This window comes from Drosophila biarmipes, chromosome 3L (assembly GCF_025231255.1).
Source record: "Drosophila biarmipes strain raj3 chromosome 3L, RU_DBia_V1.1, whole genome shotgun sequence".
Classification (NCBI taxonomy): Eukaryota; Metazoa; Arthropoda; class Insecta; order Diptera; family Drosophilidae; genus Drosophila; species Drosophila biarmipes.
Window position 1 is genome coordinate 15,122,986 of NC_066613.1, and position 12,093 is coordinate 15,135,078.

General features: G+C 42.1%; 1 protein-coding gene across 2 annotated transcripts in view; it reads right to left on the bottom strand.

Moving 5' to 3' along the window:
• The window catches only part of LOC108034828 (ankyrin-3), a 70,546-nt gene that overhangs the window by 47,435 nt on the left and 11,018 nt on the right, over nt 1-12,093 (bottom strand). The window contains exons 7-17 of one of the 2 annotated variants that reach the window (XM_050886459.1): nt 11,865-11,957; nt 10,736-11,018; nt 10,077-10,483; nt 9,803-10,014; nt 7,948-8,152; nt 6,811-6,837; nt 4,606-4,765; nt 3,705-4,543; nt 1,125-3,584; nt 958-1,056; nt 815-895 (exon numbers count right to left, since the gene is read on the bottom strand). In XM_050886459.1, the coding sequence (XP_050742416.1) occupies nt 815-895; nt 958-1,056; nt 1,125-3,584; nt 3,705-4,543; nt 4,606-4,765; nt 6,811-6,837; nt 7,948-8,152; nt 9,803-10,014; nt 10,077-10,483; nt 10,736-11,018; nt 11,865-11,957 (4,866 nt within the window). Of the gene's footprint in view, nt 1-814; nt 896-957; nt 1,057-1,124; nt 3,585-3,704; nt 4,544-4,605; nt 4,766-6,810; nt 6,838-7,947; nt 8,153-8,922; nt 10,015-10,076; nt 10,484-10,735; nt 11,019-11,864; nt 11,958-12,093 lie in introns of those variants that run through there. The other variant, XM_044095216.2, reaches the window with a different exon arrangement.

The window sequence follows — 12,093 nt, forward strand, 5'->3', positions numbered from 1 at the left end:
TGTGCATATCTTCCGAGGACTATTGGACTAATAGGCTTTCTCCGGTCAACAAGAAATTATCCCCGAGCGGAGAGCTTTTTGAGAACAAGTTCAAGTTAGTAACGCGAAATCGATTAAATGTTCGATCCATCGATTGGCTGGCCCACTGACATTGACACCTCCGAATGTTATGCTTGCACTGCGCAGAACGGCGCCAGACAAACAATTAGTTGTGTTTCTACGACCTTTCGTCAGTGTTAACGTAATTGGATTATCTGGCAACTTAGCGACATTCGCTTTGGTGCAAGTGAATATATGCGTGATTTGTGTTGTCTTATTCATTCAATGCGCTTCAGTTTTGCGGGTGTTATCTGAGGATCGGAATATCCCCTGTTTCTTTCGATTTATGGCACGTTTACTGCCGCACTTACAGACTTTTTTGATTAAGATACACACAGTAGCAGTTTGCCGTTCGCTTTAATAGATACAGTTAGCTAACTAATAGTTCTTAGATCGCAATCGTTTAATGGCTGAATGGTACTTTGCATACAAAAAGCCTTTAGACTTAAATCAAGGTACAGAGAATAGTGGGAGCAACGGAATGGGATAAAACTGAAAGACAGTTCAAGTAACACTACGGATTGTGGCGAAAAAAAAAAACAAATGAAAATATTCAAGTTAAAAGAAGGGGTGTACAAAAAAATGGGAACATATTTATATTCTTTTACCGAAAAAGAGAACTTAGGAAAATATATAAAGTAAGTTTACATAACAATTACAAATTGCATAGAAATTGAGCATAGAGGCAGCCACCCATTTTAGGATTCGCACTTACCAATTTTGGTAATGGCAGAGACGCGTTCAAGTGTCGACTCTGTGGTTGTATGCAAAGTGGTAACAGTGTCGGCCAGGTAATCTGTATTTAAAATGATTATATATTCAAAACTTTTGAAATAAATTGATAGTCTAATAACTAACCACGTTCTAAGCTGATCAGTTCTGGCCCCTCGTTCTGCTTATCGGTTTTGGTGTCACTTGGTGTGGGTGGTGGAGTCTGGGAGTGTGGGATCTCGCTCTCTGAGGAAATACGATATAAATTATAAAAGTAGGTATAAAAAGGTGGTAAAAGGCTTAGGATATCTTACCCATTTTCTTGAGCTCATCTGATATTTCAATCACTCCTACACTCATTTTCTTGGTAATTGTTTCACCAACCGATTTGCAGAACTCGGCATCGGTCAGTGACTTCCTTGGCTCAACGGATATTGGAGCACTTAGCCCCTCCTCTTTAATAAACTCTTTCAGTGGGACTGTGGCCTGCTTGCCAAAGGTGTCACTGTCATATTCCGTCACCAGGCTCTGTGGCTCCTGGGTCACCACACTGGTATTCACCTTTGGTGTGTGGAATGGTGAAGCATTATCACCAACAGGAGCCGCTGACTCAATGCCATCAATTAGTTTTTCTGTCGTCTTGGACTCACTGCTGATCATCTTTGACGGCAGTTGTGTTTGCTGTTCCATAATCAGGAAATCCTCTGTAAGCTGACGTTCATTAAGTAGCTTTTGCTGCATAGGGTGCTCCACAATTTGCTCGGCGGCTTTGGTAACCTCCTCAACAAGTGTTTTGGCAGGCTCGGAAACCAATTGCGTTTGCTGCTCCATGCTTAAGAAATCAGCGGTAAGTTGTCGCTCATTCAGAGGTTTCCTTTCAGTAGTCGTTACGGGCACAGGTTGGGCCAACGGCTTTGGAGTTTCCTCGATAAGGGACTTTCTGGGCTCCACCACAGGTATCTTGCTGGCTGGCGGAGATGCTTTCGCTGTGATAATTGATTCCGGTTCTGATGCACTTGTGGATGTCAGACTGGATTCAATGAGTTTCTCATGGGCTTGTGGCATGCTCGGCAATTGGGATTGCTGTTCCATGCTGAGGAAATCGTGAGTGAGCTTGCGGGCTTCGGCAGTAGTGATCTGCTCCTCGATCTTGTGGAAAGTTTCAACAACTTCGGCCACCTTTTCAGCCACCTTATCCTCTTTGGGTTGAGTCTGCGCAAGCGGTTTGTCTTCAACCTTGACTAACTCCTCCACTTTGCTGGAAACTTCTGAGGTCTTCTCAGACTTGACCACCTTCTCCTCAATTTTGTGGAATGTGTCAAGCAGTTCGGTTACCTTTTCGGTGACAGTCTCGGCCTTGGCGATAATCTCAGACTGTTCGACGGGTTTCTGTTTTACCTTTTCGGCCCCCAGACCTGCGGTCATAATGGTAGCAGTAGAGGCAACCACATCATCCAGGATCTTTGAATCGCGATCGACTTGCTTCTCTACCAATTTTCTTGGCTCCACCTTCGGAATTTTGCTAGCCGCTGGCGTTGCCTTGGGTTCGGCAGCCAGTTTTTCGCCCTGCAAGAAGTCTTGAGTGATCTTTCGTGCATCCACTTCGCTAACCTTTTGAGCTTCTGTTGGCATTGTCTTTACTGGAATCTTTGAGATGGGTTTCTCGGATTTAGCCTCAACGACTGAATCAATCTCGGATTCAACTGTTGCACGTGGTGCAGCCGTGGGTTTCATTGACTCCTCGCTGGGCTTACGTGTGAACTTAGGTATTTGTGTTTTGGGTTCGCCGCCATGGAAGTCGTATTTCACCTTCTTGGCTTCGAACTCCGCAATCGTCTCCTCAATACTTGAGCTCTCGATGACTTGGACATGCTTCACTGGCTCCTGAGTCACAGTCTTGGCTTCTTCCAGGTTTTTAATAGTCTCGCTGACCTTTGATGATTCGACAGATGTCTGAGTGGGCAGAGTTGCAGTTACTTCTACAGGTTTGCTACTCTCAAAGGAGCTAATGATGTTCTCCACCTTCTTGCTAGCAATTTCGGTTACTTCGCTTATGACTTGCTGGACCTCTTTCACGGTTTCCTGTGGTACTGAGGCCAGTGGGCTGGTCTTCTCCTTGACTTCCTCCACGAACTTCTCGTGAACTGTTGCGGTGGTGGAAGTTGCTGGGAGTTGGCTGCGCTTCTCCATCTCCAGAAAGTCCTCGGTCATGTCACGAGCTTCTTGACGGGTTATTGTAGTCACCCTGCTGAAGGTCACGACATCCTTCTCCTTCTTCTCGGCGGCACTGATGTCCTGCACAATCTTGTCAGTCTGATCTGGGGATGAGGGCTGGTCTTCCTCCTCTGAGCTGCGCCCGGATGTCTTGAACTTGTGCGTCAGTTCCTTATCGAACTCGCTTTTGCTCACTTCGGTGGAGTCCATCTTGCCCATCTTCATCTTGATGACTTGGTCGGGTACAGTGGCGGTCTTGATGATTACGTTATCGGCAGGCAATTGCATCAGAATCTCGGATTCGTGGTGTGCCTTCTTGTCCTCAATTAGACTTTTCCGCTTGATTTCGGTTATTTCGCGGGTGATCTCTTTCTTCTGGGTTGAGGCAGGAATTGATCGCTCCACGGACAGACGCTTGACTATTTTTTCCCGCCGTTCGGCAACTGTTCGCTTGGCAGCTTCCTCATCGGACTCTGATTCCTCGACTTCCTTCTCCTCTGCAGAGTACTTGACTTCCTCGCGTTCGTTGATTTGCTGGATTCGCTTGCCTGAGGGAAGAGCTTAAAAGGGTTATTCAATGGGAAGATGTTCAAAATAATTGTTCAGAGATCAAAAACAAATTTTGATCTTTATAACGAACTGGTAAGATTGTATGTAAGTGGTTTCACACTTCTACTTACTTTCTCTGCGAACAAGCTCCTCCACGGACTCCGAGTTCTTCATGATGTCCGTCTCATCAAACTCGCGCGAATGCGATAGTCGCCCACTCTTGCACTTCTTCATAATGTCGTCGCGTCCAATGTTTTTGAGAGCCGTTTCCAACGAAAGGATATCGTAGTTGGGTTTGTCCTTGTAAAGGCGGATCATGCTCTGAGCCTGCCTGGCAATGCTATCTGTGTTTTGATTGACGATCTCGTCGATCTCCTCAGCGGTGATGCCAATCTCCGGCGCCAGCTGAATCCAATCCTTACCCAACAGGTTGGACAGATCAACGATCCGAATGTCACCAATATAGTGGTCATTTTGATGCTTGCTCAAACTGAACATCGAGGTCCTGTAGGTAGATGTGACTCGGTCTGAGAAGGCGGTAGTGGAGTCGGGGATTACGGCCTCCGGAAGTACAATGTTCAAGATGCAGATGGGCTGCTGCGGTGGCTCACCCTTGGCCACCTTCGGTTCTTTCATGAACAAAGTGCGACCAACTATGTCAGCATGCTGATCCTTAACCCGAACAGTGAAGGGCAGTCGGTTCTCGCGGAAGGCTTTGAACTGTAACTGCAGCTGGTCTCCCGATTTAGTTACGGGCACCAAGTTTCCGGCCATCTCGATGTACTGCGGCTTACCCTCGAGGACCTCGACATCACGGCTCTTGGCCACTTCCGTATAGAGCTCATGTTTCTCTAGGGTTTTATCTTCACGATCGTCAGTCATGCAGAAGACTCTAAGTCTAGCCTCGAATGGTTCAATCTTTTTGGCAAACACCACAAACTTGGCAATGAACGGTACATGAATAACTTCCCTATGTTCAAGGAACAGTAACATTTAATATGGCCCTTAAAAACTAAATAAAAAACCACATACTTGTATAGCTCAGTAGCCATTTTGGTGGCATCCGAGATATTGCGGCAATCCATCAGCCAGAAACGAGCTGACACAGTGGTCGTAAAGGAGACACAGTCGTTGACAAATGTCAAGGGCGTGGAACCGGTGACATCCTCCCATTGAGCTCGGGACGGTCCGCCTAGCGATGGATTAGTCAGATGGAAGACGGAAAACCAAAACGTTAATTGCGGGTCTCAGGTCTCGGACAATAGGGTTTACGCATAGACTACATTTATGTATGTAAAAACTCTTGAAAATCTCTACTGTTGTCTCATTAGCAGATAAATATTGAATTAAATTTCAAAATTGTTGAACTAATTTCACAAACGAAACCATAAACTCAACACAAAAACTTGTACAGAGAGAATTACGATTGTGTGTGTTAATTACAAAGCAATTAGATGGAATAGGAGTATTATTAAAAATTATTATTGTATATAGTTTATGGTATAGTATTAAAATTGTATTTAGCGATATGTATTAGAAATATTTAATATCTTGTTGTTATCTATGGCATGGTATGAATGTGAGAATGTAAATGGGGTCTGTAGAATGTTGAATTGTGGGTTTTGTGTGTGAGTTGATGAAGCACTCTGATTTCAAGCATATATTTGGTTAATTTAATAGGGCTGTAGCATTTACAGAGGTACAAGTACTAGGGTACTTGTGACGCTTACACTGAAGCCTTTTCGAAACAACATGCTTAATATTTTGGAAAAACAAAGTTTTGGTTTATCTTGAATGAAAATAAGTGAGCGTGTCACGTGTTTCTTGTTATAAATGTGTTAGGATTAACAAAAGTCCCAACGAAACAAAACCAACAAACCAAGAAATCATAGGAACCTAAACGAAATTGAACAGGAATGTATAAAAGAATCGTCAACTTTTTAATATATTTTTATATGTTTATATTTGTATGGTACATTATCAAACATTGTAATATGATATTATTGAGCTCGCCACAGCATTCGCTTGACTTTAGTTTTCCTCAATTGTTGACATTTATTCGGTTTCAGAAAAGTTCTCTTTGGTGCCACAAACAGTCGAAATTCTAAATTGATCATTCATATTGGGTTTACTTTCTTTGGAAAATCAATAGATGTAGATAATAATTCTGCATTTTAAACGAAATAATAGCAATCAACACAAAGATTTAACGCTCAATAAACATCAGATAAACAAACTACAACCAGGTGCACTGCATTCCAACCGAAAACGGTAATTAAAAAATAAACTTTAAGCTTTAGAGCCTTAACAATTATTATACGTAAGTATGGCATAAGAATAAGATTCGAATCGGTAAATGAACAACCAAACAATTCAAGGTAATCTGGCACAATCTGGTGGCCTTTTTATTACGGTTTCAATGGCCCAAAGAGCAACTTTAGTTGGCGTTTAGTTTAGCTTACAAAACCTACAAACTCTTTAATGAAATTGTGCAGTTTAGTTATATATTTGGCAATAAACCGCGTGCAATCAGAAAGTCGCTTAGGTAATTCATATTATTGTATGTTAGAGGGAGAGAGGTTAGACAGAGAGAAAGAGAAGGCGGCAAAGACGTTTGCATGACAAGCTTAAGGTTCGTAAAAGTAAATTGGAAAGTTGGCTTACTTCAAAAACTAAGCTGCTTTGAGCTGGAAGCGATATCTTGGCTTAGAGAACATTGCCAATCGAGTGGGGTCTTGGGCAGGCCCCACCAAACAGAAAGTTAACCCTGGGCATCTGGTTAGTTAACCCAAAGACGCACCGCAACCCGAATTTAAGCGAAGAGTTCAACGAAACTCAGGAAATAAAGGGGGCAACCAAAGAAGAAACAACTCAAGGAAAGAGATTAAAAACCAAGGACGTAAGGCTTAGAACTTGAAAAATAAATTGTTTGAAATATTTGCAATAGTTTCTTAACAAGAGAATTTATCATAAGTAAAATATGCAGAATTTTCAAATTTTATGTCAATTTTTCTTCTTGAATTTGCTTGTTGCTTCATTTTGCAACACAATAATATTGTTATTCTTATTATTTCTTTTTGGTTTTTGCTTGGCATAGAACGAAACAACTAAATATGAACAAATAACGATTTTATATTGTAAACAGTCTCAATTTGAAACTTCATACATGTTTGTGAATTTCTGAATTTTTGTATTATTTATTTTAGTATTTGTGACGTTTGAGTCAGTTTTAGTTACCTTTTAGAGACCTTTTCCGAAACACACCTTCAATGGATTGAGAAAACAGAACGGAATGCGTGCACACGTATGCAATGACGCATTAGTACGAAATTATAGAACAATTAAATAGGTTTTCAATCAAGAATTGAATTGAAGTTTGTTTTGTTTGGGTTTGTTTTTGCTCAACACGAAATCGAAGTACAAATCGAAATCATCGAAAATTATCAGAACGAACTCAAGCGGTAAGGAACTGAAATCGAACAAAAGGTAACGGAACGAACACCGTTTGGCACAATGAAGAGACACACTGAACATGACACTGATCTGAGATGGGATCGAGCTGAGGTACGAGATATAGGTGTGGAGTATCTGTATCTGTTTCTGGTTATGTATTTGTTGCTGTATCTTCATCTGTTCTTGTGTAGTGGATGGGTGTCTGGGATGTATGAACGTATCGGAGGTGGTGGTGACGAATACTCTACAACTGTCTAGATTCCAAAAGAGTTACGATAGGATTCGATACGATACCGGAAAAACCCGTTCAAATAACTTATGTTTACGCATCTACTACACAGACACAAGCACTATGTTTCAGTTCGAATCGGATGGGACCTACAATCGAATTTGTTCTCAATTCAATCTCATTATCAATACAATTTTTAAATTTAAACAAGGGAGTGCTCCCCGACTTTCTCTTTAGATTTCGGCAATTTCCACTGTACAGGTTTGGATATAGTATATATGGCATGTATGGTATATATATAGTACTACGTTTTAGCACATGAGATACTTGTATTCTAAATGTTATAGACAACCAAAACGAACAAAGGAAGCACGAACCAAACTCAACTCAACGAAAGCATATATAGTTACACTCAAGAAATCATAAACAGGAATGAAGTAAATGAAGGCCTGAGACAGATTTATATAGAGATAGAGCGAGATATAGAGAGGATGAGGAAGTAGGGATACCAAGGAGGATCAGTAATACTCAAAAACATCAACTAACGTAATGGAAATGTAAGTGGATATACTTCGTAATAGTCATAATGGTAATTGGTAATTGGTATTAAAACTGCTTGGATCACATCGTACAAACAACACAAAAGACCGGCTCGTAGCCGGCGGATCGGTAATGGATCGGCTGGGACTTACCTGTTATGGAGCACAGCAGTCGCAGGGTGGGCGTGTTGCCCGAGTACTGATTGATCATCCCCTGGCTGTGGGCCTTGGGGGCCGGCATGCTGAGGGTGATGGCCTTGTGGAATTTACGGCGCCGCGGCTCGACCGTAACGATCGGCGATACGGCCACGCCGCGACCCAAAAGCTTGGCGGTGAGATCGGGATCGACCGGCTGGGCCTAGAACGAGTGTAACGGATTTCGATTGGCACTATAGACAAAAATCGATTTACCGGCCACGCTTATACACAATACACACAATCATGAGATGAACGAAAGAAACGGAAACTTAACCAAAATTCACAAACAAAAGTTTATATACGAAATATGCGCTTCTTGTCTGTCATAAGGAAACGAATAAAACAAATGCAAATGAAATGAGTCTTTGGGCTAAATGGTGAACATTATCGATTCGATTACACTTAGTTTTTTCGGTTTTTGTGTTTTTGTACAATGCTTATAGGTCGGATGTTTATGCATATCGTTTTCATGGTTGTTGTATTGAGCAATTGCATGTTTCAGTTAAGTTACAGCATAAGTTAACTACAAACGAAAACAATGTTCGAGCCCATTTATGTCCCAATAAATTTAGTTATCAAAAAAACTCTGTCTACAACTGAAGAGCTAGAACGGTAAGGTAACACAAGATATTTTATAGAATGTACAGAACTCAGATAAGGAAAGAAAAACTATTGAAAATGTAGAAGTTTACAGATATCAGTTAAATGCAAATAAAACGTGCGAAAATTGGAACTCATGAGTGGGGCCATTATAAAATCGTTTTTTGCTTACGGCATGGCTAAAATGTTACAACTTCGTTAGGCACTCCAAACCGGACCCAATTGTAACTCTCTAAGTATTTTCACCTCTTCTCTTTTCTTTTCTTTTTTGAAAAAGCAATTGAATGAAAAGTAATCAAATGAAAAGTAATTAAAACAGTTTCATTGGCATAAAGTTTTTGTCGAACTAAATTTATTGGGTAGTACTGCATTTCAGAGAACTTGTAAGTATAATCTTATGCATAGGTAGATAATAATCATAAATAATGTATGAATAGTTAAGAGTAGTTAGCATATAGGTAAATGTATCATAATATTCGATATATGTATTTCATATGTCTTTTCAAGTTGGACATTTTTCTTGCTCTCGCTGTTTTTAAGCTTGCCGAAACCCTGCGATCTGACAGACTAGGCTTGATCCATGATCAAATTCAATCGGTTCGTATAATTGTATTATTGTATGTCACTGTTTTGCATAGCATTCGTGATTAGGTTAGCACGAGGATACCGATTCCACAATGGCTCCATAAGCAAAGTGCCGAAAATTTATTAAGTGTCTCAATATAATCAAACAAAGTGCACATATTTCATACGAGTAATAACATTTGAAAAAATCAGCTCCGAAGTTGGCTTACAATGGTTTTAGTCGGACACATACAGTCCCTTCGGACCATTGTAAACGAACTTCGGGCAGATCGATCTACCAAATTTCACTACACAGGATTTGTGGGGCGGGTTAACATAGACGGTTATTAGTTACTGGTTATAGGATTACTGGTTATAAATGCTCATTTTCATTTTGGAAAACATCTTTTGCATTCTTTTTTGATATTTTTGGGGAAGTTGTAGATTAAATGCTCGAGTATATATGCCGACCGATAACATATTTGGTTTGGATTTCTATTTTTGGATTCTCAGTTAAGTATTTAATATAATTGCCCTGGTTGGTTTACCAGATGAGCGAGAAGCGCTTCTTCTTGGGCACATGATTAACGCTTATTTTGCGCAACTTCTCAGGCGCAACGCCCTTGCGCGGTTTAAAGAGGTTTACCTGTAAGCCGACTTTGATCTTCTTGGTGAGGGCTCCCTGTGGGAAGACGGCCTGCACCTGTGGCACCACGGTGCTGGACACCATGCCGCCCTCCGGTCCAATGGCGTGGACCTCCTGGCGGATGCGCGACACCACGGCGAAGTACTGGGGGAAGTCGTAGGTGACGAAGCGGCACACATGGTTGCCAGCCTGCTCCTCCAGTTGGGCGATCTCTGTGGCAAAGAGTTCCAGTTATAGACCAGGTAGGCCTACGATAAATCACACTCTCACTTACCCTCTGGCTCGAAGCACTGCTGCAGGACATCGTGTATGATCTCCTCGGAGTTATCGATGGTGTGCTCCCGCCATGTTTCCCCATTGTCCGAGCGCAGGATTATAATCTCGCGCTCCTTGCCGCGCAGCGAAGCAAAGTGCGGCACCTCCATGACCACCGGCCCAATGAACTTGGTGGAGCAGGGGCCCAGCTCCAGGACACGACTGGCCAAGGCCTCACCCTCCATCAACTGGGGCGGGTGCATGGTGCGCTGCGGCTTCACATAGCGACAGGTTACCCTGGTCGGCTGACAGGTGGACCTTGAGGGGATGATCATGCGGACGCCACTGTGGCGACAGCCTCGCATGGCTCCTCCGCGGGCATCAACCAGGAAGGACACCAGGAAGCTCTTCCAGCTCAGCTTGCGGCTACAAAATAAAAACGGATTTTAGTTTGAAAAATAAAGAAATCGATTATGCTATGAAAGACCCTATATATCTAATACAATTTGTTATGGTTAAAAAAAATAACATTTTTTAATCTAATTTTTATTTTAAACTTTGAAGTTATATGAAAACACTTCTTAAGTCTTAGAATGATTTGAATATATAATCATTTAATAATGGAAACAAGAAAAGGGACCAATAAAAATTGATTAGGATTCCAGCTCAGAAACTCACCCCACATGCGGCGGCTCATCGTGACCAGACCCATTGGCAATGTACACCCCATCCACGGTGGCTTTAGGGGAGCTGCCGTAGACCTGCGTCTTGTGGGGACTGATCACCTCCTCGCCGATGGTGGGCGGCACTCCAGAGGCGTACTCGGTGCTCTGGGTCATCCGGTTGGAGTCCATGCGCTCGTCACGGGTCACATCGATCGGTAGCGAGTCGTCGCCTAGGGATTTCATTTCATCAACGGTCAAATAGCGGTATGGTTGATCTGATAGCATATTGTCTTCGCCTAGAGTTTTGATTCGATTTCGATGCGATTCGAGGGCATTCCGCAGCATTTGCATTTTGTTTAAGCACAAGACAGTCCAATTGGCCATATAGCGTTGTAGTTGTTGTTGATATTATTATTGTTGATTGTTGTTTGGTGTTGTTGGTTGTTGTTAAAGTGTTGGAATAGTTGTTGATTGGTAGGTTTTTGTTGAGTTGCAGATGAGAGCGCAGTGCATTGAAAGTAGAAGAATGCAAATGAGTTTGATTTTAGTTACAAAATTTCGTAAGTTTCACATGCTTCATATTATAATCGTTATAATAAATATATATAAATAGGGGTGATATAAAGCTAGCATGACCATTAAGTAGGAGCATATTACATGGATACGATAACAGTGGTGGTATAGGTACAGACACAGAAGAGTACATTTTTCATGCCGCGGTTTCAAGCAAATTCGATTTCGGTTTTCTTCGGCCTGAATCTGACAATCCAGTCAAAAGACCCTAGGTTTCTTTCGTAGTGATGTTTTTCTATAAGTATTTTGAAGCTTGGGTTTCCTGTTCGGTTTCTCTTTGGAGATTATTTTAAAAATATATATATATATATAAAAGCAATGGGTGAGTTCGGAGTTATTACCCCTTTGCCCAATTACAACGTCAAGAAATAGTTTACATTTATACATCCTAGCACCATATAAAGTGCCATGGGTACGCCAAACTTTGGTGGGCAATTCTGCAAGCCAATCACGATCCAATCACAGCCAATTAGGCACTTTATAACGGCCAGCACTTAAGATATGAATACGAATACGAGTATACGGTTACGGATACGAATAGGGGTTTCCAAGTGGCCCTGGGCACTTACTGGAGACACAGAGTTTGTCGCCCTGGTAGTACGGCAGATAGACCGGGCCAAAGCCGTACTCGTAGCCAGCGTCCAGTTGCCAGTTAGTGTCGCCTGGCACACACATGAAAGAGCGGGGATTCACTTAAGACTATCGTAATCTATGTAAACTATGTAATCTATGGGTGGTGCTCAGTGTCTGTGTGCTGGCTGACTAGCTGGGCGGTGGTCTTGTGATCTCGTGGCTTAT